Raw genomic sequence first — 26,976 nt, 5'->3', positions numbered from 1 at the left:
ATATTATATTATAATATTTAGAAAGAGACCAAGTACCTGTAAGTTTCACAGTTTATTTCTCTGGAAGTCAGACAAATCTCTGATCTGTTTACTGACACTCATCCTGTCCATAAGACTGTGAAAAGTTTGATAACTCATTATACCTTGATTTATGATGCACTGGATCTGGGAATAAGAGGGTCAGAGATGCAAAACTTCTGGATGTTTCATTCAATATTCCTGACATTGGAGTCACAGAAACCCAAGTTTGTACTTTTTCATGCTAAATCAGATCCCAACTGCCCAAACAATGGGATAAAAGTTTTTTGTACTGTCTCTCCCACCTGTCCCATTGGATACCTCTACACGTGGATAGTCAGGCCCTGGCATCACAGAAAGTTCAGCAGCTCTTCTGCAGTGAAGGAGGCACTGCCTAAATATTTACTGTGCTTTCATTAATATTACTATTCAACATGTTTGCAGTTTTTAACCAAAGTGTATGACTCTGTTGAAAAAGATAAAAATGAAATCACCATCTTGAAAGAACCTCTCCCATGATTTATGTGGTCATTTGGGTTTGTAGGAAAATGTGATATTAAGAACTTTTGTCCTGAATAGTACTTGCATTTCACGTAGTGTTTAAGTCCTTATGATGGTGTGCCCTGGCAGCTCATCCACCCGTGGTGTTGCAGAGTGCTGATGTATGGTTTTTGTTTAACCAGATAAAAGGGCTCAGAGAACTCTACTTCCAAAAATACGTAGTAATTGTTTAAAACCACCTCTCCCATTTTACTGTAGAGAGAGATTAATTTATGAATGAGATTCCAGTTTATCAGAGAGAGACCAATCTCTCAACAAAAGACGTTACACAGTCAGTAAGGCACCTATAAATATGTAACAGAATATAATTTCAATGTGCCTTCTTTCTAAGTTTAGGATTTATTTTATCAGCCTTTCCAGCAGCAGTCCTGAGCGTCTTTACTGTATCTGATGGTTATTTATTTTCTAATCTTGTTACAAAATTAAACAAAAAACTTTTAAATTTTGTTACATTCGGAAGAAATGAAGTTAACAAACGCATTATCAGAATGAATTCCTTCCTCAATGTGAATCGCTATCTGATACATTGATTTAATTTTGCAGATTAATTCTGGCCATTCCTGTAACCAACTGCTCTTTCACAAAACATGAGACAAGAAGCAAATGAAAAATTGAAACACAACAGTCATTTCATAAATCACCAGAATAACACACGTTCAGGTATTACTCTCTAGGCCTGAAGCCAAAAAACTGGAATCAAGTTGTGAACAGAAATGTATGGATTATAATGCAACAAATACCACTGAGCACTGAATAAAGGTTAAAAATCTATCACTTTATCATTTTCTTGTAAAATAATACTGTAATCTTTCTTCTAAAAACATAATTCTGTAGAAAAGATTAATTAATCTTTTGATAAAGAATCATTATTCCAGGTAATATGAGAAGGGTCTCTTTGACATAACTGTCATATCTTGAAAAATTCTAAACCTTACCACCAGTGTTTTTTAAATTAAAAATCTTGAGAAGATAGACTGTGATTGAAAAGCTTCTTACTTTATTTTTTCGTTTAGGCATGACTACCTTTTAAAGAAATCTAGTATGATTACCTTTTAAAGAAATCTACCTTGAATAGCGATTTTTAACATAAAATGTAAAGAAACAATTGCAAAAATTTGCATTTCTGTAAAATGACATTTTGGAGAATTGTAACTAGACAAGTATTTATGTAACAAATGAGCCAGAACTTGTTTTTGTTTCTTATTACATGCATTAAACAACAAAATAGCGTAAGTACTAAAGTGTTATGTGGACTGGTTTCTGTTACTTTTTTTCATCAGTTATATAACATTAATGAAGATGAGGATAAAAAAGAACTGAAATTATTAATTCTACATTTTAATAATTCTTAACAGGTATCAGAGCTAGCAAAATGCTTATCAGAAATTAAAAACAAATATTTAAATTGAATAAAAATATATTCCCAACTTTAAATAGTATACTGAGCTGATTTAGCTTAGTATATCCTTACATATTTAAAGTTCCTGGCACAGCAGTTCAGTGAATGGATAGCATTTTAAGAAGAATACTATTGCTCCACCTAGTGAAAAATTTGTAACATATCAGGCTTCAAGGCCAAAGTCGAACAATGTACTTTTTTAATCTATCCAGAATACGTAGCCAAAAAAAAAAAAATTCCTCGAGTTAAATTCTATTCATCCCCCTGCTGAAACAAAGTTCTGATTTTGCAGTATATCGCAGGTTTAAAACTTTATTAATAACCTTTAGAGACAGAAGTCATAAATGGAATATTGAACTGTAGTGAAGATTACATGAAATAAAATGTAGATGTTCTCCATCCCAAATGCCTGAAGTTCAGCCCATTCCTAGTTGCTTCCTCTTGCAATAAAATTCTTTCCAATCTCTCCTGTTCATCTAGCTTTTTATCTCATCCTTTCTGATGTTCTTGAGAATTTTTAATGATCTTTCCATCCTTTGGTACCTGATCATCCTTTTCTAACCATATTCAAGTTATCCTCACAATTTCAATAGCAACCGTCCCCTTCAATGACCTCTTCCCAGTATTAATTTTCTTAAATTGCCCTTTTCATTGTCAGTAATACACATCCATATCACCTTCACTTATTAAGTAGAGGAGAATTTATCATAGCTAAAATACTAGAAAATCATGCCCTCAGCAAAGATGTTTTTCCTCTTTCCCGGTGCTCCATTTCCAATTAGGCCAGGAAGGGCTCGTTGATTTTAAAATTAGTTTTTGAGTTGTTTGTTCTGCACTGAAAATGAAAAAAAAAAAAAGTGCCAACCATTCATTTTAGACCCGATCTAGTACCTCCTATTGATGGTTGGTTTTTTTTTTTTGGATTTTGCATGTTAAATTACAGCCCTTGTTAATCCATGTGAAGAGACTCATCTTGTATTTGTGCACATTATTATTTCTATATGATGCATTGTGCATTGTCCATTTGCACATAATATTTATAGAATGTAAAATAATGCAAAATTCTGTGAGACCTGGTGCAACCACCTAGATTTCATGAAGGAATAAATAAACAGAGGTCTCCCTTCAATGTCTGGAAAATACAACTGCTCTTTCCCATTTAACAATTATTTACCAAGGGCCCAGCATAGTTAAGAACATGCTACTATCCAGTAGATTGGAAACCGAGTTTAAAGTAACAACATAATATGAAGACAGCTGAAAGTAAGAAATAAAAAAATTAATGCTTATAATTTAATTTTCTTTCATTCTGGATCTGAATTTTATTTAAGAGGTTTCATGCTTGCAGCTTTTCCCTCAAGTCATAACCAGATCCAATCCACATCATAATTCCAGTTTTTATCTTGTTTTCTAGAATCCATTTTTGAGAATAAAAATTTAGATAGTGGTGGAGGCAGCTAGCAAAAGGAAAAAAAATCCTAATAACAGTAAGAATATTTTGCATTTAGTAAACTCCTTGTATTGATCTTTAAAACTGAAGAAGCTCAAAACCACCAGGGCCCATGATGTCACTGAAAGTAATTATCCATATGTTCAATGTTTAAATTTGAATTTGACAATACCTCTTATTACTTCATCCGAAATGAGATTTATTGGAAACAATGTATTTAATTACATCCAGAAGTTAATATTTTGCAACTCTACCCTTCAAAGAATTACCATTTCAAAGTACTGTAAAACTATTTTTCCAATTCTATTTTTCTTCCTATGAGGTCTGCAATCGTCTGCCATAGAAAGAGAGCTAGCAGATGTGCGGTAAGATACCCAGCGTAACATCAGTACACTCACTGTCATGTCCATTGCCTCAGAGCACTCAGCTGCTGTGACTATAGAGCAAGAAAAAAGGGATCCCTCTGTAATCTATAATGACTTAATGCCATGTTAACGGAATGCTACATTTTGCAGTCCTGTTCATCTTCTGGCTGTTCTTTGCAGTAGATAAAGTTGGTGGTCAAAAGATACAATAATGGCCAATTGGTGTATTGGCAAAAAGAGCTGTCAGAATTTCATCCGTGTTAGAAATCAGTATGATGAGGAGGAAACCATTCAAGTTATGGTCCTCAGAATGCAGGATTTAGTACAGCAGAGAACTGTAAATGTGGGGAATTGATGGACCACTTCTACTTCATATTGAGTTGTCTGTACTTATTATCTCAAGGTTTTATCACCCTATTTTGTTTTCAGGATGTATCAAGGATAAAACCTTTATGACACCTGAAGGAATCTAAAGATACTACCTACTGACTGTGAATTTGTGACAGTTAACTAATGTGACAGATTTGTGACAGATAACTAATCCATGAAGAAGAGAAAAGGGTGCTCACCTGCATAAAAACTCAAGAATAGGACTCAGAATTAAGACAACAGAAAAAAAAAACCTGACACTGTGCAGAGAGACTTAAGGGCCTGAAAGATGAGCACAGGATCTGAATTCTTGCCATCCTCATTAGAATTAGCCAGAACTTGAGCAGAAGGCTGCCGAGTTCATGTGCCTGTCAGTGCCCAAAAGTAAAAATTATTCATACCAAAGGAGCCCAATTTTGTGAGTGAGTGTTTAAATTTTGTAAAATTCTAGCTTCACTTCTGAAAGCATTCCAGAGCTTTGTTAATTCTCTCAAATCTGCTTTTCTCTAGGTCTACATCTGATAATTATTTTCTCCTGGCTTCTCTCCACTGACTTACCACTCTAAGTCCCTGATAAAACCCTTCTTATTACACTGGCACGTAATTCCTTGAACAGAGACCAAAAAACCAAAAGGCTTGCTGACCTACAAAGCTGCTAGATTATCTTTTGAAGGCAAGGGAGGGGGGAAAAGAAGTTCTTTGATATTTTAAAACATCAGTAAGTGATGTTCCTGAAGCTGGTATCAAAATAATACTTCTGACAAGGAGCAGGAGTAAAAGAGGCATTTTATGTAAATTCAATCCAAAGCTAATCAAGTGGTAGGAAAGCTGGGGGTGCATAATTGCTATGAAGACTCTCAGCAAAACCAGTGTAAATTGGCTGGGGTGTGGGTGTGTAAGCTAAGTACATTTTTTGTTGGCGAAAGAGGGCATAGCTATCAATAAGATCTGAATGAGAATGCATCTTTATCGCCCTTTAAAAATAGGTAGAAAGCATGGTGGCTGAATTGTGTCTATGCATGTATAGTCTAGCATCATCCTCAATTTTCATACCTTTTATGAAAATGTATTTATTTCATACATTTTATTTTGTACATAGTCACAGACATAACTGCATTTGGGTTGTTTCTTCATGGCTGAGAGCAGTTCAGCAAAGCTCAGAAACTGGGTCAAACACAAGTGAGTGAGCTGAGCCACACTTCTGCTACCCCTGCTAGCTAGCTGGAGTGCTGGGGTCCATGCAGTACCCACCCGTGTCTGGTACTCATCTTACAACAGTTGCAGATACTCAACACCTCAGGAAGGTTGAATATCAGTTTACATAATGCAATTAGAAATGTCCTACTATTATTTCAGATGATGAGGGATTTCAACAGATTATATATTGGAAGGATTTTTAGGAATGGGTCACACCCATCAGAAATTTACAGAAGAACATTCCAGAATTTACAAAGTTTAAAGAGTTTTAGGTAATCACCTTTCAGTGCCAGTACAATGGTATGTAACAAAAAAAATCCACTGGAAACACTGCCTACCAAAAGCCTCTAAATGAGTTTAAATACTATTAAATCATGTTAGAAAATTTTGAAAGTTTTAATCTGAAAATTGGGGGGGGGGTTGGGTTTTTTTTGTTTGATTGATTGATTGTTTTTATAAAGCTGAAAGTACAGGTTATATTTTTTAAAATGCTCCTGATTTATAAGTAAGGAATTATACAGCCAGTGTCAGGTCAAAAATCTCCCACATCCACAAATGAAGAAATCTGTTTCACCCACATGTTGAAGCAGCAGTATATACCGAAAACAGTGAACCCGGCACACATCTCTAATTATCTGTGTAAGCAATTGCACAGTTCAGACTTGAGTGAATTTCGTATCTGGATAGGTAAAACCACAATTTAAGCAGAGATCTGCCTTGCTAAAGCTGGTGTAAATAGACTTCTAAACGAGATTTGAAGATGAAAAAATAGTATCTTTTAGTACTTCTAAGGAAAAAAAAAGTAACTTCGAATTAATGGGATTTAGTCAACATTCCACTGATATAACACCACTTACTCACTCTTCTGCTGATTCTTTGTCATCTATTCGTCAGTGTTAACCTCGTGGCTGTGTGCTGTCTACGCTTAAAAAAAAGGAAGCTCAGAAAAAATCTGTGAATATCACACAAATACAGGTAAAATGGATAGATTTGTTTGTCACTTCTGAGTGATTAATCAGTATATGCGGTTTTTATTGTCAGCTTTAGATCAGCAAAAAACAAATAACCCCCCACCAGAAGTTTTTTTCATGTTTCTCTTGAAGTTTATTTCTTACAGGTGAGGTGAAAAAAAAGCTAAAGGTGGTTTACAGCAGTGCTATGATGACCTCTTGTGGTTAAATGATATGTGCATTTTCTTTAACAATTTCTCCACAGCTTTCCGTATCAAAGGTTAAATCCTGCTCATAGATCTGAAAAATTTTGTGTTGCTATTTGTTTTTAGCCTAAATTAACTTCTCTAATTCACTCTCAGTGTTTAACTCATTGCTATAGAATTCTTTTAAAAATATCTCAACCTTTGCACTCCACAAAAATAACAGCTGAGACTATCATGTTTTCTCACATGATAACTTGTCAAAGCCAATTCACAGCTCTGTGTAAATAAATTCATTAATATAAAGAACTATAATTTTTAAATAAAAACTTACCCACTACAAAATGTAAATCAGCCACTCATTATAAACCATTAGAACAATAGATATTTAACATTATATTGATAGATTACAACAATAGATACCAAACATGTAAGTTTTCATATTAAAATTTAATTCATTAACTAATTATATGTATCATGTCGAAACTGCTGCTAAAGGTTTTCTTGTAACAAAAATGAGAGAACTGAGTGTTTTCCGATGTTGTTGAATGTACTCTATTAACTTGGATAATATCATTCTGACACCTTATCCCTTGATACATGAAATCACTCAAGATTTTAGCCTGATTATGAAGTTTCCTGAAATAATTCAAAATTACACAGATTCCATGAAACAACTTTGCTGAGTGATTACACTTCAGTTAACGGCCCCAGCAGTATCTATGGATCTCATGGTGGCACTTTCTCACTGGAGGATCACCAGTGGTGGTATTTGCACCCACCAGGCAGTATTCACATGACCCCACACCTTACTAAATTTAGGATCTATTGCAAAGCCGTTTCTGCTCTGGCTCTGCTGTCTGAAGTTTTGGAAGCTCCTCAGCAGCATACCCTTGGACTGTCACCAGCTGGATATGTGCCACATTCTGATATGCTGTGATTGCAGCTGGGGGAGGCCTGAACTCAGCTGCTGCAAGACATTACTTGTTTATGTAACACACACTTTAGAGATGCGTGGGTGAAAAATAAACATTGCTCTTAGTGTACATAATAATGAGTCTCTCCTATTATTACCTCTCCTCATCTCTTTTCCTTGAAAAAAATTAATATCAGAGGCTGTCAAGTGAAACATACTAGAACAGTGATGACGACAACAACAACAAAAAGCAGGTTCAGGCTAAAATGTGTTTTTCTTCATTCATCAAAAAGGAAGCACTAACAGTGGTCACATATCCTGAAAAATCCCCCCAGCTTTCGAAACACTATCAACAAACTTCTTCTGACACCTTTTGGCACAAATTGGTTCTGAGCACTGCGGGCATGCAGACTTGGGGGACCAAAACTGTTTGTGTGGGGGAGAGAGCTGGTTTATTCCTATTGTCTAATCAGCCCAATCTGTCTCGTTTTTGTTTAGCTGGGTTAACTCTGCAATGCTAAAAACTGGCTGACCTAAAATTGTAAGCCTAATTTACAAGGAGCAAACTTCAATATTCTAGGCACCATTTGAACTCTCTACTAATTGCAGTTAGCATATCTGAGCACGTGATGATTTTTTTTTTAAAGGTCTAAATGCTGTCATTATTTCCCCTGCAGTCAGTTACAGGCATGGTAATAGCCAGACTGAAACAATTTTAATCTGACCCCCAAGGTGCAGTAGCATTACTCCCCTGGCTCAGCCTGGCCTGCCAGATGGCTCATGGCCACTTCTTGCCCATTGGCTCGTGGCCAGCCAGCTAGCTAGTCACCTTCCTAGAGCAGGTAGTAGGTGGATGCTTGGGCAGCAATACCCAGGTACCTCGTGCCTCATTTTATGGCCTGCAAAGCTTTGTTGTGCCACAGGCAAGGCGGTATAGACAAGAATCACCCAGTGAGAACCAAGCTGTCATCAAGTTCTCAGCTCCCAGGACGGGGATAAAGTCTCATAGTCACAGCCTTGTCCCAGTGCCTGCCACCTCACGACTCTCACTGCAGCCACATGTCAGCAAAGGGATCAATAGAAAAGCCAAACCGCATGTCCTCAGCCAACTCAGGACATGAAACGTGTTCAAAGCACTGAAAACTGAATTGAAGCGTTGAGATGCAGACGGCAGACAGCTGTTGCGGTTCCTGTTGCTGGTGTTAACCCTCCAACCATGCAGCAGTCTTCAGACACCTCATTGCTCCACTTAACTACATATCTAAGTATCACCTAAAGTGTGATAAGACTTTCCCTTCCAACAAAGCTTGCAGACGTTTTTCATTCACTTAGTGAATTCAGGGAGAAAAAGGACTTGTGTTGATTAAACAAGCGTGGACACTTCAAACTGCCAGCTTTGGGGCACTTCAGTGAAAGGAAGCAGACTTCACTGTTCAGTATAATAGTCCCTCACAGATTTATCAGGTTCAAGTTTAAATCAGATCAAAATCAGGAAGCCTAAAAAGGCAATTTTGAAACGAAGATTCCTATTCTTATAATCTTTATTTTGTAAGAGGAAAAATACGAGTTATTTCCACATTTTAGTGAATATAACCAGATTATTTTGACTAGAACTTGGATGAATTGAGGTGAGTTCTGGATACTCACTTTAAAGACTAATGAAAGTCAAACCTTCAAACACCTTTCACCTACAGACATGATCTAATGTTCACTGCAATTCTTAGAAGGATCTTATAATTCATATACATATTTATTGATGGAGATGAGAAGCAGAAAATGTTCAGCAATCAAAAATGTTAAAAAATAAGAGGTATACAGAGACAATAAAAACCCATCTAAGTTCTTTGATTATTCTGTGTTCTATTACAGCCCAGCATTTTAGTGCAGAAATATTTTTTCAATAGTTATTCACAGATAACTTCCTGTTTATAATACACTTTAGAAATGCAAAAATGCTATGGAGCTTTGTAATATGGTTTCTCATTCTCCAATCAGTACAGGGCATTCTTGTAAGCAATGGCTAAATCTTATATTTCCCTTCTGGCTCCTCTTTCAACAACAATAGGTTCATTTTCTGGCTCTGACAGGAGGGAGGTGGATTTACTGGCTGGCTGTTTTATAAGCATTAGCTTATACTGGAACTACACTAGGAGCAAGAAACGGGAAGAAACCAGTTGGTAAAACACAATCATAGGCTGGCAGGAAATCAGTGACTATTTGTCACTCCTTCCAAAGAGAAGGAAAACAGTTGGTGACAGAAACTCAGCACCATCAAGAATCCAGCAGAAAGATTTAATCTCCTTTCCTCCATGCCAGGGTACTCAGAGTTTTACTTCAATGTGGACCATGGCTACTTGGAGGGTCTGGTCCGAGGGTTCAAAGCTGGGATCTTGACAAGCGCAGACTATGTCAATTTAGCACAGTGTGAGACACTGGAAGGTAAGTCCGCTGCTTTATTTTATTTAGGAAGAAATATTGTTGCTTATACTTTTGAAGAAGGGAAGGCAAAAGACTGAAGTATTGAGCGCTTATCTTAAAAACCAGAGATAACCTTGATGTCCTTTGAAGAACTGTTCTCAGATTTGAGTTTATAGCTTTCCATAGAAATTACCCTGGGACTGCAGACTCTGATTTGCAAAGCAATTCAGATGATGGGATTTTCTAGTTTTCTGATAAGGTTTGGAAATCTCATCCAGAGAGTTCCCACGGTGACTGGTAACCTTCTCACAGTTTTTAACCATGCTATAGAACTGTTCAAGTATAGAAGTTTCATATAATTTCAGCTGGATAAATTAGTTCCCAATATCTTACAAAGAGTTTACCATTTGGCTCTGAGTTTCTATCCAAAAGATGTAATTTTAGTACTTTACTACTTCATGAGTTTTAGGGAAGTGGGGGACATTCAACTTACCAAGAAGAGAAAGCTAGACTTCACAAAGACAAAACTAAACTAATCTCAAGCTTTAAAAAACAGACAAAAAAAAAAGCTTTTTTCAAGGTGACTTTGCCACAGCAATAAAGAGAACACACACTAGTTTCCAAAACAACTTTCTGTGGCCAAGGCTGGTCACAGCCTGATGAAGACAGACTTGTACAAAACATAAAAGTCATATGACATACCTCTAGACATTTGGCAGGAAAAAGATGCAGCAGAAAAACTTCACCTTTCTAAAGGAATATAAAGTTTCCTTCCCTGACTCCAGAACATGATTGTACACTGAAATAATTTCTATAACACACAGTATATTGGATTAATTTGAAAAAGGAATAAGGAGAAATAATAAGCTCAGTCTGTGTTAAGCATTGGTTGCTTTGTGTGCAGTAATAGATTCTGGGAAATGAGAAGTGCAGAACCTGATGATTCTCATATACAACAGTTTTGAGGCTGTCTAAACTATTAATATAATAACAACGTAAGTCTGGGAAGGTTGTTTGCCATTCATCTTGCAGATTAAAACAACTACATTTTAATAGATACATGTAAGTATTTACCTGTCAGCCTGATAAAGTTCCTTTCATAGTTAAAGAAGAGATTGTCATAGAGACTATTCAACTGACCAGGCACATGTGCCTGCTTCAGCTGATAAGCTGGGGAGCTCTATCTCCACTTGCCTCTGCAGAGAAGCTCAATAAACGATGTCATCAAGAGCTCCATTAAGAAAAAAACCAACCATAAAATCCTGATTACTTCTGAGTAAGAAGAAAACATACAGATTTAAATATTTTAAAAAACATACAAGAAAAAAGGATTTTCCACATCCTTCCCAGAAGAATACTTGTTCATGTTGAGTTAAGAATAGGTAACAAAAATTATCTACATTTTAAGTCATGCTACAAGGAAGTTATTTACCACCAGGAAGCAGTTTTCAAACATTTCTGGCATGTATAAACCTTCAACACTATTAAGAGCATGGGACAGAAGGACAGATCACAACAGAGAGAAAAAAAAAAATCCTCTACAGTAGATTTACAGTAGAAAGAAAAATGACATTTTTAGTTTTTGAACCTTCTTCTTTCTAATGTTCATTCAATTTTAGAATGCAAATTGTTTCAGCAACAGAAGCAGAAGCCTTCATCAATCCGCCTACAAGCATATCTCTACTAATATCACTTCCCTTTTTTCTCTATTCAGCTACATCTCTTTCTCCATTGTAACATATTCCATTTCTTTTAGACAGCTAACGGATTCCCACCAGTTATCTACCAAATGTATTATTTATAATGAAAATACAAGAAGCATTTGATTCGTACATGAGGCTAAATACATTTATCTCTCTGCACATAAAGGATGCTATAATATTGTACTTGCACCATGAGTGCACAGCGCACCAAAACCACAGTCCCTTACCTCTAAAATAAAAAACTGAGCTTTACGCATTCATTGTATTTTGCTTCTAATCAAAAGACCCAGCACGTGGATTTGTACTGTAGCAGTACTGTGCATGTCCAATTGTGCCTTCACTTCATGCCTCCACATTAAAAGGTAATAAATCTACCCCATTCTGCATTCTGTGGCACAGCATCACACCACAAAAATTGGCCTAAGTTAAAAATACTATAAATATGCTAAAACAAGCAAGCAGAAACAAAACCAAAACAATCCCAAGTAACCCATAAATAGAATCAAAAGATCTTTTAATTTTAAAGTGGTTTTGGTATCTCTAGAGGGGAAACCATAATGTCAGTATAGAAGAACCACAGGAAAAACTGTAGGTTAGTGCTTTACATCTGCTTGATAATCACAGAACAGCAGTGAGAGGGAATGAAAAAGAGGAGGATGCTAACTGACTTAGGATCCCACTGTGTCCTCTAAATTCAGGGCCACACAGTGAGAAGAACAGGTCTTCAGCTGAACTTAAGCATCCTTTTGGGCTTGTTTGAATTACTGTAATTTCCATGGAGCTGCCTTGTGGACTGCAGCACTGGTTCTTTTGCCTGGAGTCTCAGTGTAGGCACCATTACTGCATTCTAAGAAAGTATGCACAGGGGGAAACAGGAAAGAGTAGCTACTGTACTGGTAAACGTTCGTCTTGCTAACCGCGTATTATCTTCCCCTACAGGAACACTCTTATTTCAGTCCGTGGGAGTGTTGCTGTCCCTAAATATCACTTCAGACTTTATCTGGAAATCTAATCATTATGAATGCCCAAACCACATAACATTATCTCAATCTATAATTTGCAGTAGTTTTAATCACAGCATTTGAACATATTTATGCGATATAGCAGGAGCTTTTCTAACAGGAAATGTTAATCTGCTTTGAACTGACTCAAATTTTGACTTTTGCCTCATGGTGGAAAACGGCTAGCTGAGGAAATCTGCCAAAAGATTTTGATATGACGCAAGCTTTTTTCAACTTTCTTGTCTAATCAGCTTATTTTCCTTGGTTACCAGGCTTGGGAGCTCAGACAGAGTATGTCATGATAACCCAAGTCTCTGGAACACCCTCTTAGGATCTGGTAGTTGCAGCCATAAATCAAAGCCAAACCTGAAATGCTGTGTGTGTGACTCTGCCCTTTCAAGTGCTCCAGTGCAGAAACCGTTTGGAGCCCAGAATATGAGCCAGGCAAGATGTGTTCTCTCCTCTGCTCAGGTAGCCTGATAACATAAGATCACAGTGTTACCTGAGATTTAAACGTGTAATACAAAAATTTAAGATCTTAACAAAGTTAAAGGATGATTTCTATTGATGCATAATTGTCCATAGGAGCACAGGAGACCAAACAATGGTGCAAATCAGTGAAATTGAAACTTGAACAAACCTGATTGGGAGGGGCCTAGGGACAGCAGTAATTAACCGTGTGCCTGATGTGGCTGGAAGTGAAAGCTGCTGGTGAAACTTCTGACAAAGGCTTAAATTAGTTGCTCTTTCCTTTTGCATGCAGCAAGTCTTACTGGTAGAAGGCAGATAATTAATTTGCATTAATTATCCATATATTCTACAGTAAAACTAAGCCAAAAACTTTTCAATAGCGTATGACCAGACACTTACTGTGAAAATTCAATGTTAGAAATCAACATTTTAAATGTTTATTTAGTGTGTAGGCAATATAACGACAGTTTACTCTCATGATCTTCCCTCAATCTAATTCCAGATCTGAAGTTACATCTGCAGACTACAGACTACGGCAACTTCTTGGCTAACGAAACTGGCCCTCTCACTATTTCCACCATTGATGATAAACTGAAAGCAAAACTACTCACGGAATTTCATTACTTTAGAAACCATGCTTTTGAACCACTTGCCACTTTTCTGAATTTTATCACGTAAGTAATATTACCACGTAGCTTACCAGACAGATCCAGAAAAAAGAGCATGTTTAGATGTGAAACCAGTGTAAATGCATCGTACTGGAATTTCTATTAAGTTTCAAAAAACAGCCAAATTACTTTGGGAGTCAACATTTGCATATTTTATTTGCTAATATAAGTTCTGAATATATACATACATGAAGTGCTATTGTCTATGCAATTAGTTATTTTAAAGAACACCAGCAGATCTGTGTACAGTGGCAGGAGGAGTGGTGGAGATTGAGAAAAATGGTTATAATTTTCAAACATCATTCAAGTCAGAGAACCTGCAAAACTTAAGTTTGTGCGGGTGACTCATGCAAGATCAGCCATTTCATGATGTACAGGACAGTGATTTTACTCCTAGGCATGTGGCAAGTTCTAGACTTTTTCTTAAAGGGGGAAAGACTACACATCATGCACTTACTATACTTTTTAAACCATTTGAACATTAAAAGCAAAACTTTATGCTGTGTGTTGCAAGATACTTAGATCCAAGCAGATTTTTTTAAAAGTACAAGTGCTGTACAAGTATGTTTTTAAATGCTTTACAACAGTGTAACAACATGGATTAGTGAAATTCCAGCAGGATATTTACCCAATTGTTTACTTCCCTTGATCTTATCTTTTTAATATAACATGAACAATAGACTGTTCAGCTTACTTCCAAGGAGTACTTTTATTGTACAGAAAATTAAGTATCATTACTCTTCTCTCTTTCTCTCTTTCTCTCTTTCTTTCTTTCCTGTATCTGACTAGTTTTAGGCTAGTGTATCAACGGGATCCTAAAGACTGCCCCCAAAAGACGACAATGACCTGTAGACATATAATATTTACATTTTGCTTCAGGGAAATGAAAGTTAAAATATGAAAACTATAACAGTTTTTTTCTCACATTGATTGACATGCATGAACTCTGCACACTTGTTTTTTTTTAATAATGGAGACACTAGTTTAAGATATTAAACATAATTATTAAATCATTGAGCTACATTTCAGCAGAACCTCGAGCCCCCTCACAGATTTTATGTGAGATCTTGTTGAAACCTGCTTGTCTCTAGCTGTGTTCTGAACAACACAACTGAAGACTGGCATCTTTGGTGTAAGTGTTCCAAGGGAAGAGCTTTCCCATTTCCAAGTCACTGACAAAACTCTTACCAGACTCTCTGACAGTAAAATTAATAAGCAGCTGACACAAAACTACTGAAAAGAAATCTTTCAGTACTAAAGGAGAAATCTGTGCGTACTTGTTCTCAGTTTCTTCATGGGAGGATGTTTAAAGCTGAGCGAGAAGAAAAGCTTGGTCAATCTGCACGAACTCTGCAGTTTTAGTGCCGAGATTCCGAACCGAGATTCTGATGCCAAACACACTTCCCTGTTCAGATGGTCTATATGAAATAACAAAATTCCAAACTAGAGAAGCAGATAGCTCAGGTGATTTACTTTTTGATACCACTCATTGTCACTTGGTATAGTGAATTGACATTTCACAGACACTGCACTTTCAGTTTCCCCTTCTTTAAAAGCATCTCTTTTCCAAATCAGTTATGTGTTTTCAAACTTGTACTGCGTTACCTACTTGCTATTGAAAAGATTGTGTTTGTTTATGATGACATGTGGATAGAGAGTGCATGTACAAACCTGCAAGTACTGTGGTTGTTTCTGACTTTAGTATTATTACTAATTTTAAAAAATCTTGGGTTTGTGTTTTTTCAAAAGAAAATTCATTATAGACATAGATTTCTTTTACCTTGTCTTTCAAACACAGATACAGCTATATGATTGACAACGTAATTCTTTTGATAACTGGCACATTACATCAGCGGCCCATAGCTGAACTCGTTCCCAAGTGCCATCCACTGGGGAGCTTTGAGCAAATGGAAGCGGTCAGCATTGCCTCAAACCCCACTGAGCTGTTCAATGCAATTTTGGTTGACACGCCATTAGGTAGGAAGACTAAATTATTTCTTATTTGCTTCTTGAAACTACTCATACTGTATTCTTAATAATATCTTAGATGGGGTAGCATGTTTTCCACTGGATATGCTGTATTTTGGTAACACAAAACATGAAGTGTGGATCAAACGGTGCTCAGGACATTTTCTAGAAAAATTTATTAACAACTTCTGTATCAGCCTTGGGTAGTAGACACAAAGAAAACATGCTACTCAAGAAGCATAATGGGGTTTTTTTTATATCCAAAGTAGCCACTGATTTAGAGCATCGAGATTTTTATTTCAACACCTGCATCTATAATTAAAAAAGGTAAGATGAAATTTTGCCAATACCTCATTAAGGATCAAGAAGCAAACAGTTACTAATAAATTTTAGATGTGGTAGAATCTAGATTCCCTCTTGGTATTTGGGCATGATTCAAACACAAAGACAATTCCTTTTTCGAAGAACTGAAATTGGGATGAAACTCTACTCAATGTGCTGCAGCAACCAACCCAAACAAAAAGTAAGAAGCTGTGGGGCAGCGCTGGGAAGTGTACTGGGAATAAGGTGGAACTGGATGGTTTTAACTATAAATGAAACCATTGTGTGTCCTGATCACGAGTACTGAGTTGTGTTGGGTTCTGCTGCTCAAGAAGGAATGGTGGGTTGGCTGCAGACAGAAGCCAACTCCCATCCAGCCACTTGCTCACATCCCAACCCCAGCACAATGTGGGGAGAAAACATGGGGAAAAAAGGGACCTCATGGGGTGACATCACCTACAAAACACTGTTGCAGGCAAAACAGACTCAACTTGGGGAAAATTAATTTGATTTGTTGTTGATTAATGAAAGTATAATTAATTACTGATCCAGGCATTAGAAAACAAACAGAAAAGACAGAAACATTTACATGCTTAGGGAAAACACCTTTCCTCACCACTTTGCCACTCCTTCATTCCAGGCTTCTCTCATTTGCCCCCTTGTTATCGTCACAGGGTACACTCAGTCCCTTCAGAGAGGCAATGATCAGCACAAGGAGCAGGGGAGTTTACAGTCAGTTCATGGTAGTGTCTGCTGCTCCTTCCTCCTCACACTTACCCTCTGCTCCAGTGTGGCTTTCCATGGGCTGCAGTTCCTGTCAGGGGTATTTGCTGTAGTGCAGGTCCTCCACAGGCATCAGGGAGTACCTGCTCTGGTGCCATGGAGCAACTCCTCCTTCTCTGACATTGCTGTTCCCTCTGCTGTTTCTCAATTTTTTTTTCTTTCTTCCTCTCTATATGATGCAATTTTTGCCCTTTCTTAAACATATTTTCTGAAGAGGCACCACCTGCTTGGCTGAGGGGCTCAGCAGTGCCCTGTGATGGTTCGGCTAGAATGGGCTGGAACTGGCTGTGTCTGGCAAGGTGCAGCCCCAACCTCTCCTCACAGAGGCTGCCCTGCAGCCTCTTACTGCCAGTACCTGGGCACCAACACCCCATAAAGTGAGAGAAGTTAAAGAACAGAACAGCCAAAATGAACAAGAAAATAGCACTGCCATGTGTGGACAGACTAAAAAGACTGGACTTCAGTTTGGAGAAGACAAGACTGAAGATAGATACGAACAATGTTTAGAAATTCCTAAGGGCAGTGGCTCATCCACAGTAAGCTACAACTGTTGCTTACCAAATTCTTTAAAAGACTAAATCCCAATAGAAAACTAGTTTTTAAAAACATGTAAAATAAACCACTCTTTTTTCACAGCTGGTAGTAATTTTCTGGGGTTTTTTTCTGTTTTTTTCTTTTTTATGAACAAGTTTGTAAAAGCAGAGAGTAATATTAGGTCTTTAAAAAGATTGGACAAATTCATGGGCAATGGATTTACAAAGAGATACTGAAGGGAACTGTCAGGGCTACTATCTCTAATGTTCTTCATCCAAAATCTGGGTGCTGGAAGAGTAGGAAGGGAGAAGACTATGCAACATGTCCAGGCTCACATGTTCTCTCTAAATGCCATCTTCCATTGACACTGTCTGAGGCAACACTGTCATGTAGCACTGGTCTGCCCCACTGGCACAGCTTGGGAACAGTGAGGGATTGCCATACTTTCGTTGGTTATGAACACAGTATTTTTAAGTGACCATTTTCTAAGTGGTCCAGTTGCATAAATGGACTCCATCCTCTGCCTCCCCATTCAAAAGCTTGCTCTTTAACCAGTTCTGCAGGGGACCTGGAAGCACAGATGGCCAAGGTCAAAGCTTGTGCCCCTTACTAGTTGCAACCTGTAGCCTTTCCACCACTACAGATGTACCCAAAGAGGAAGAGGGAAAATAAAAACGAGGATTCTGCTTAATAGTTGTGCAATACCTGCATGAGTTAAGATAAAAAATTATCTTTCATTTTCGTCACTAGAAAATCTCCCTAATGCCCAAACCACATACTTCAGAGAAGATTAGGGCTTTCATTAGCATTTCTCATCTGATTCTCTCTGGAGATGTGGACTCTGGTTGCGGCACTGATTGATTCCACCCTCGGCAGATTCTCATTAAAAAGGAGGGAGTAGGAGGATAAGGGGGAAATCAAGAGGATTTCTTTTTCTCGCTGTTATATCACTCTTCTTGCACAATGGAAACCTCAGATCCTTGCTTACACACTGGTGAATGGCAATAGACAAGAAATGCATATTATCAGCATGTAGTGCAACATAATAAACTCCGCTTTCAGCTGCTTTCTTTCAGGATTGCTTGTCTGAAAATGACCTGGATGAAATGAACATTGAAATAATGCGCAACAAACTGTACAAGGCAAGTTCTTGCAACGTTACCATAATACTTGGGGTTTTTCAAAGTGCCTTAGAAAAGGAGGTCAGAATCATTAACCCTGTTTTACGGATAGGGAAACAGAAGCATGGTGAGATAAACAAAGCTGTCTAAGGTCTCCTGGTTGACGGCAAGTCCAGGAATCAAATCCAACTCCTTTCGTTTCTATGCCACTGTTCGGAGAGTTTCAAATTTTAGTTCTACATCCAAATTCTAATTTAATATCTCATTAATGAAAAGGCTTTAGATGACAGGCTAATATCCAGATCCATTTGATTATGCATAACTCAGTTACCCAGCAAATGCCACAGAACTATTAGTTCCTAAGTGAGCCTAAACAGGCTTTGGCTAACATTTATTTCTATTTATAATAGGTAGATGTGATTTGAAAAGGTCTAATTGCTTTAAGTCTAGATAACTTTTTTTTTTACTGAAGGGTTTTATATAATTTTCTTCCCTTTTAAATTATCTTTGGCATCGCTACAGCACACTGCTGTAAGTGTGCTAACACGTGCCTTGCATTTTCATACTTTTCAAATACTATCACACGGGTCAATATTCTTAAAGTGTTCTCTTTAAAGTCTATACATATTTCATTCTGTTAATGGTTCCTCCTGGTACATTCTCTTCAAATTCTTTGTTATCTTTCCTTCACAGTGGATGTCCCAAACTGCATGAAGTGTTCTTACAGTGATCTGACTGCACTAGGGCGAAAGCAAAAAAAAAAAAAAAAAAAAAAATTCAGTTTGTCTTACAAATGATATTTATTAAGTCCCAAGCCAATATTTAATTCATAAATATTTCTTACGGGTATCTGACTGCCCTGGGGCGAAAGAAAAAAAAAAAAAAAAAAAAAAATTCAGTTTGTCTTACAAATGATATTTATTAAGTCCCAAGCCAATATTTAATTCATAAATATTCTGTAACTTTCTCATTCAAAACAACATCAGTTATGCCAAGTATTTAAATTCTTTCACAGTACTACTAAACCAGTTACTCTTTTTCCATTTGATAACACGAAGATTTGATTCTTTTATCCTGTGTGGATGACCATACATTTACACTTATTAAATATATATATATTTTCTTTTTTTCTTCCACTCTTCTAAGTACCAGGAGGGTCATTCTGCAAACACTTCTAAATTATTAATATATCCTTTCTCTTCTTCAGCTGTCAATGTGATCAATTATGTTTCAGCTCTACTATCAAATAGCACTATACAGAACCTAACGCATAATCCTAGGCAGCCGATCCCCCTTGAGATGTCTCTACTTAAAATTCACTTAATTGCATAGCTAGCGACAGCTTCTTTTAACAAGACTGTGTGAATTCATAGCAAATGCATTTTGATGACAGAAATGTGTCCTAAAATGGCATTTTGGGGGATGGAAAGGCAGGGGATCAGCATCTCTGAGATATTTAGGGTCCTTCCTGCACAGGTATTTTGAAATGGGTGTGAAGGCCAGAATCTTTAATAGACCAAAGGGCTGTGAATACAAGTATTACAGAAGCTTTGTCCACTGTTCTGTACTAATCCAGGGTTTAGGGTAGAGCAGTAGGGATTAGTTTGTGTATCCTCATAGTGCTGGCCCAAGAGCCATGGCATATTCCCAAATCCCCTCCTCCACACTATAAATGCAGAGTTTCCTTCAGCCATCTGCTTATTATGCAGTGGAAGCTCAGTGGAGCTCAAGAATTTCCTTCATTAGAGAGCAAAGAAAGCATAATATTTGCCCTATAACAATATTTGAAATAATTTGAACCCAAACTGTAGTAACAAGACATCTGCTTTTTAATATTTCAATTTTCAGTTCAGCAAAGTACTTAAGCACGTACTTGAATTTAAATTCATAGGTAGAATTATCAAAGTTAATGGAAATATTTAAAAATTAGGTTCATGACTATGTGCTGTGCTGGTTCAGGTCTTCAGTAACATTTAAAATATTTCTTTTCTTTTGTGTAGTCTTATCTTGAGGCATTCTGTAAGTTTTGTGAAAAACAAGGTGGTACTACGGCAGAAATAATGAGACCTATTCTTGAGGTAAGAAAAATTCAGTCTTTGTACATGAATATACTCCACAATGTTTTCATAATTAGGTTTCTTTGTTTTTCCTGTTACTTCTCTTTCCATTTGCAAAGTTGTCTGTGAAATGTTTGCTTCTCCTCTAAATAATAACTGTTTTTCTAAGATGCAATGAAGACTTTATTCTAGGATGAGTTTTACCTCTTGACCAGAGAAGCAGTCAGTCCGTTACCAGGGATGAGTTACCCTCAGTTAATATTTTTCTATAACAGAAAGCAGACAGAATAAATGGTTCACTAATCTCAAACTGTTGCCCCTTAACATTTTTCTGTATTACGTAAAAAAGCAAAAAAAGTGGATTATTCTTATACATCCTATATTGTCCTATGAGGAGCGGCTGAAGGAGCTGGGACTGTTTAGTCTGGAGAAGAGGAGGCTCGGGGGGACCTTATTGCTCTCTACAATTACCTGAAAGGAAGTTGTAGGGAGGTGGGGGTCGATCTCTTCTCCCATGTTAAGAATGACAGGACGAGGGGGAATGGCCTCAAGTTGTGCCAGGGGAGGTTTAGGTTGGATATTAGGAAAAATTTCTTTACAGAGAGGGTTATTAAGCATTGGAACAGGCTGCCCAGGGAGGTGGGGGAGTTTTCATCCCTGGAAGGGTTTAAAAGATGTGTAGATGTGGTGCTGAGGGACATGGTTTAGGGACCCTGGCAGTACAGGGGTAACGGTTGGACTCGATGATCTTTAAGGTCTCTTCCAACCAGATGATTCTATGATCCTAGCTCAAAACTAAATTTGGGATAGCTAAGGTCTGGCATTGCAGTATATTTACTAATCAATAATCTTTAAGCTTCATGGCCTCGTCATGGATTTTACTCTCCTATTAAAATTAATGGTTTAAGTTAGAGTTCAGTGACCTGTGGAACTAGTGTCATACAGAAAAGTCCAACACTCCATGTCCTATTTTCCCTCAATTCAGAATTTCCCATGACATACAAAATTCCTCACATCCTCTTTCCCAGAGCATACCTGCAGCATAGTGAATGATATTTTTGTCTCTGTTATTGTAATAAAAGATGCAGAAATTCCTAAAATTGAATTCACAGCAATTGGCTTTAATTTTTTTTTTTTTTTTTTTTTTTTTTTTTTTTTTTTTTTTTTTTTTTTTACGTGGTTTATCACAACTCTTTGCAGAGTTTGATAGCCAGGTCACCCATTTGCTTCCAAGAGTCTGTTTTTCTGGATTAGCAAAACTTACACCCCGGAAACTGAACAAAATTCACAGAGTTCTGATGACATCACACTAAAAGGTTGCATTATAGGAGAGAGGTAATAACCCTGGGAGCTTACCTCTGAAGGAAGAACGACCCTAAACTGCATCTTACAAAACAATGTCCTAAAAGGGAATGCAATTTCATATTTTATTTAACCAGGTCATAATGCTTCCATTTATGTTCTAAAGAAAATGTTCTTGATCAAGTTAAATTGACCAGAAATGAAGCATTTTGACTATGCTTTTCTGAAAAATAAAAATCAAGGGATTGGCTGGCAGAAAACATTTTCCACAGTTGATCCAGATTTTTCTGAAAGTACATTTTTAGCTAGAAATTCATGCTGAGAGCAGATTACTTACCAATATTAGTTTAAGCATGTTGTAAAACTCTCTTTGTAGCAGTGGTAACAGTTTGGTCTATGATAAGCTTCTTTAAAAATCCCTATGTAATGTCAGTCAGCTAGGAGGATAAACTTTCCTGTAGAAGATTTCCTTTTCTATAACATTTTAATAATCTCAAGACACGCATAGACCAGATTGCTAATTGGTGACTTCACAAAAAGCCATGGTCTAACTATGCAAAAGAATAAATACTTGCTATTTATTCTGTAATCTTATATGTAAGACTACCAACCTGACTCTGTCAGAAGGAGGCTGAGGTATTAAGCTCCCCAACTCCTTGACCACCAGTCACAGCGACAGCCTTCCACATTAAACGCACTGATGATCTCTCTTTCACCATGGACAAGAAAGGTTCCATGTTTAACCCTCAATCTGGCAAGAAACTGCAGGGCTGCACTGCAGCTAGTGCTGCACCCGTTGTCAGGGAGGGCACCATGCTAATTCTCAAGTAGCTGACATGCTACTTCAGTTTCCCATCGAAAGCACTTACAAAATGTTCATCCTGTTCCTCTACCTCTACCTGCAACAATCAAGTGGCCCAAGTTACCAGCTAACTGCCTCATGGCCTTACTCACCGTGGAGAACCGCATGAGCCAATAAGGAGGTGAATTGAGGTCTGTGTGGATGGGACTGATCCTGCACATTTTCTCAATCTGGGTGCCACCAGAAGTACGTCCCACACCTGCTACCTTTAGTTGCAATTGCATCTGAATGTGCTTTTTTTCCAACAAAGTATTAAAAATCTAACAGCTAGATTCGACATGGCTTTAACAAGTAAAAAAACCAAAGAATTTGTCCTTTCTAAACAGTTTCAGTATGGCTGATATGCCTGTTCATATTAATAAGGCAAATGAAATTTGGCCCTGTTATTCATTAGCTAGAAATCTTTTCAAGCACGCTTATTTTCTCCTCATTATTTCTCTATTGTTTACTCATTTTCCTTGCTCTGAAGTCACTGCCAGAGGGCAGCTGGGTCCCTGTTACAGAGTGTTCCAGTACACAGGTGTAGATTCTATGAATATGTCCTTAGCTGCTAAAGTTGTAGAGCTGTGTTGCAACTGCAGTTTCATTATTGAACAGAAAATAGTACCTTTCTGCTTAAAATGGTTCAAAAATTCACCGCATAAGAAATTTTGCAAGCTGCCTAAAATGTGTGGATACTGTATATACTTCACTTGGAAGATTTTCCTGCAGTTAGCAAGGGCTCTGCTCTTTTTACAACATGAAAGTAAGTAATAATGGAAAGAAACAAAACTATAGTCAATTTAGATCTCAAGACAGAAAAACAGACTTCAATCAGACAGAGTTGAGTAAGATTATTTTTATTTACCATTACATTTTTAATTCTTACTGTAAGAATGACCAGTGAATCTTTGCCTTATACAAAAGAACATCCTGAGATCTAAACATTAGTATGACTTTCAGTCCACTGCTGCAGGGAAAATACAGATACAACTGGCATCTAAACCTCGCAGAAGAATTATAGCCTTTGATTCTGTGCACTAAAAATTAACTGTTATTTGAAACACTTGAAAACTTTAACTTCACAAGTAAACAGCCCCCTCCATCTTCTTAAGTTATTGTTTTAAATAATATACATTCAGAAGCTATTGGTTTATTTCAGAATTTCCATTCAACCTTTATTCTCAACAGCACCCTGAGTTACCCAAAACAATACTGTTGATTCTTGGTCCTTTCCTGTGTTGTTATTATTTATAAGAATATTATTTAACAACTTCAGAAGGGTGTGTGAGGAGATCTTTTGTTGTCAACATCTGGGTAACTAAGCAGGGAAATGAGGAAGTAGCTGAGATGATGTTTTCAGTGTACTGAAATTACAGAATAAAAGCTGTGCTTGCAAAACGTTGTTTGATTTTCTAGTTAAAATTTAACAAGTATTTGCAAATAAGGATTTACAATTTTAAAATATGAAGTCCACTTGTTTTTTTTTAAGTTTCCATAGTTTAACTTACTGGAGAAAAGTATATTCCCATCTTAATTTGGAATGAAATCTCTAATAACCCCTCTTTATTCTTTGTTTTGCATATTAAGTTTGAGGCAGACAGACGTGCCTTTATCATCACTATTAATTCATTTGGCACTGAGCTGAGTAAAGATGACCGAAAGAAGCTGTATCCAACCTGTGGAAAATTGTATCCAGAAGGCTTACACCTGTTGGCCAATGCAGATGACTACGAGCAAGTGAAGTGTGTTGCAGATTACTATGCAGTATGTAATCTAATTTCATAAAACAAAAAGCCAAAATACAAATACCTAACCTCTTTTGATGTCAGCAAAATTTTAGAGTATTCACGTAAGTTAAAAGAATTTTTGAGAGAGAAAAAAATCAGCAAAGATACAAACGATCCCATAAAGATGTATGTGGAATTAAAGGCCTTTGATATGAAGTCAGAAGATAGATTATTACCCTTCCTACTTCATTAACCATACCCAAATCGAGTTTCACTTCACAGCTGCTGTCTCCAAGATTTTGGAGCAAAAGCACAAGTTATTTTAAAATGAGCTGACCAAACAATTTATGCCACAGATGAGTGTAAACCTGATTTACTGCTAATAAACTGTAAAAATGCCCTTTGGAAAAGTTTTCTCTAGAACACTGATTGAATCAAAGAAGTAAATGAAGTTATTCATATTTATGTGAGTAGTGCTGTTATTAAAGATGAATCAATCTGCAACACTTGCCCTATGAATTAATCATGGTACACAGACCACCTCTAATATTTAAGCTACCTCCAAGGAGGTAGACAAAACCGAATGATGTCTGGTCTACTGCTTTTTCCACAGAAGAAACAAAGCTGGAGATGCACATCTGCATAAGCAGAATGTTAGAAGCATGTGTCATCATGTCAATGTGGCACAGAGCAAGTCTGTTGAAATGATGGTAGGATATTTAGATGAATTTGGGAACCGTCATACTAGACCTATACTGCACTGGTACTTTATAGGAAGAACAAAACAAATACACAGAGAAGCAAATTACACAGAAACGTAACATGTATGAACTAATTCAAATGTATCTGTACAGCATTATCCAGAATGACATATCATCAGACTGATGGATTTAGATATAATATTAATGCAGGTAAAGCAAACCCCACTGACTACTGGAAATAAAATGAGCAGCAATGTGAGGATCAGAGTTCAGGATTTTGGCTCCATTTACAGCTCTGGCTCTGATAGATACTATTTGCACAAGAAGTTCAGTGCTCTCTGTCCGAAGGAGTGCAAGGTCATGTGTCATCCTATAACAAGTCTCTTTTAGTGTCTTCTGTAAATTACTCTAAGTTGTAGGAAGTGATGGTAAGAAATACAAGAACAAATGTGATTTTTCTTTCTTTTGCTAACTATGCTTTTAACTTTTGATGAATGTGGAACTGTAATCTATACATGAGTACTTCTCATAGATTAATTAATACAATCATGTAAGGTATCTGTGCTGCACAGAACGCAAAAGAACCTTATTTCCATTGGGTGGTTTTCTATGCTTTTAGGAATACAAGGCTGTGTTTGAAGGTGTAGGGAGTGGCAACGGAGAAAAGACCCTGGAAGATGCATTTTTTGAACATGAGGTAAGAGCTTCTAACCTTAAAATAACAAAATGGAAGTTACCCACCGAGAATTACACTTAAAACGAGAACAATGTACTACATTTTTGATTCTACTATACTAGAATCATTCAGCTTTGTGTTCAGGAACTCTATTTCTATGACTGTCAACATTTGGCTGAATCAAAATAGAAGCATTTACCTTTTTAAAATAAAACAAATCTCAGAACATTGTTCTGAAGAGTAGTTATAAAACTGTCAATTCTGACAGCCTATCCAAAAGCCATCTCATGTAAACCGCTTAACGAAATTTCTTTTTGAATAGTCTGCTGAAGGTGTTTTACCACTGTCCTTTACTTACCTCTAACGTTGCTGTAGTCTACTACCAAAATTAACCCACAGATGACATTTCAATTCTAGGTATACTCAAGTGACTGCTAAATATAGTCATGGTTGCAAAGTTACACAGAAATCTTCATCACAAAAGCTAACATATAAAAGTCATATTTGCCTTCTTTAATATTTTTTAATAACACTTGTTTCATCTTTTCAACAGGTAAAGCTGAACATGCTTGCATTCAACAACCAGTTTCATTTTGGAGTATTTTATGCCTATGTAAAGTTAAAGGAACAAGAATGCAGGAACATTGTATGGATTGCTGAATGCATTTCTCAGAGACACAGAACCAAAATTAACAACTACATTCCGATTTTCTAAATCTGAGAATTCATAATCCTACAATGTCTGAAAAGATGCATTATTTCATAAAAAAGAAGAAAAATCTTATTTCAAAAGTTAACTCTTATCGGATGTTTTAAATTGTATTAATGATCCTCCTTATATACAGCAATGCAACAAAAAGTAATGCAATTAGAAATATAAGTACTTTATGAGGAAAATTGACAGCCTTATTCGTAGTTTTCTGTTGGTATGTCTATTTCCGACTGTGCCCACTTTAATTTAATTGATTAATAAAATCTCCCTGCAAGGTTTTACATACATATTCTTACTCTTTTGTGGAAGCAAGCATTACATCAACTACATTTGAAAAGCTCTCTAATGGATAAACCCTAGATTGACGGTTTTCTCACAGGGCCAACGAAACCACTACTTCCATCTTACACTTATGGTCTTCTTCATGGCGTACAAGACTGTATGAGGGACTTAATACACAAATAAGAGAGAAACATCAGGGTTACTCTGACATTCCCCTTTAGGAATCTCAAGAGAGAGGTCCATGAACCTCTCTAACTGA

At 36.9% G+C, this 26,976-nt stretch overlaps 1 protein-coding gene across 1 annotated transcript; it reads left to right on the top strand.

Annotated features, from left to right (window-relative positions):
- Positions 1 to 9,666: 9,666 nt before the first annotated feature.
- LOC104488329 (V-type proton ATPase subunit d 2) lies at positions 9,667 to 26,607 on the top strand. The gene is made up of 8 exons (XM_010138163.1): positions 9,667 to 9,867; positions 13,524 to 13,695; positions 15,488 to 15,666; positions 18,358 to 18,437; positions 20,417 to 20,494; positions 24,207 to 24,383; positions 25,667 to 25,744; positions 26,277 to 26,607. Exons 1-8 carry the CDS (start codon positions 9,738 to 9,740, stop codon positions 26,436 to 26,438), a joined length of 1,056 nt encoding a protein of 351 aa, XP_010136465.1. The 5' UTR covers positions 9,667 to 9,737; the 3' UTR covers positions 26,439 to 26,607.
- The last annotated feature ends 369 nt before the right edge of the window (positions 26,608 to 26,976 follow it).

Source organism: Buceros rhinoceros, unplaced genomic scaffold (assembly GCF_000710305.1).
Source record: "Buceros rhinoceros silvestris isolate BGI_N320 unplaced genomic scaffold, ASM71030v1 scaffold25656, whole genome shotgun sequence".
Classification (NCBI taxonomy): domain Eukaryota; kingdom Metazoa; phylum Chordata; class Aves; order Bucerotiformes; family Bucerotidae; genus Buceros; species Buceros rhinoceros.
This window is presented reverse-complemented; position numbering and strand designations above follow the sequence as displayed.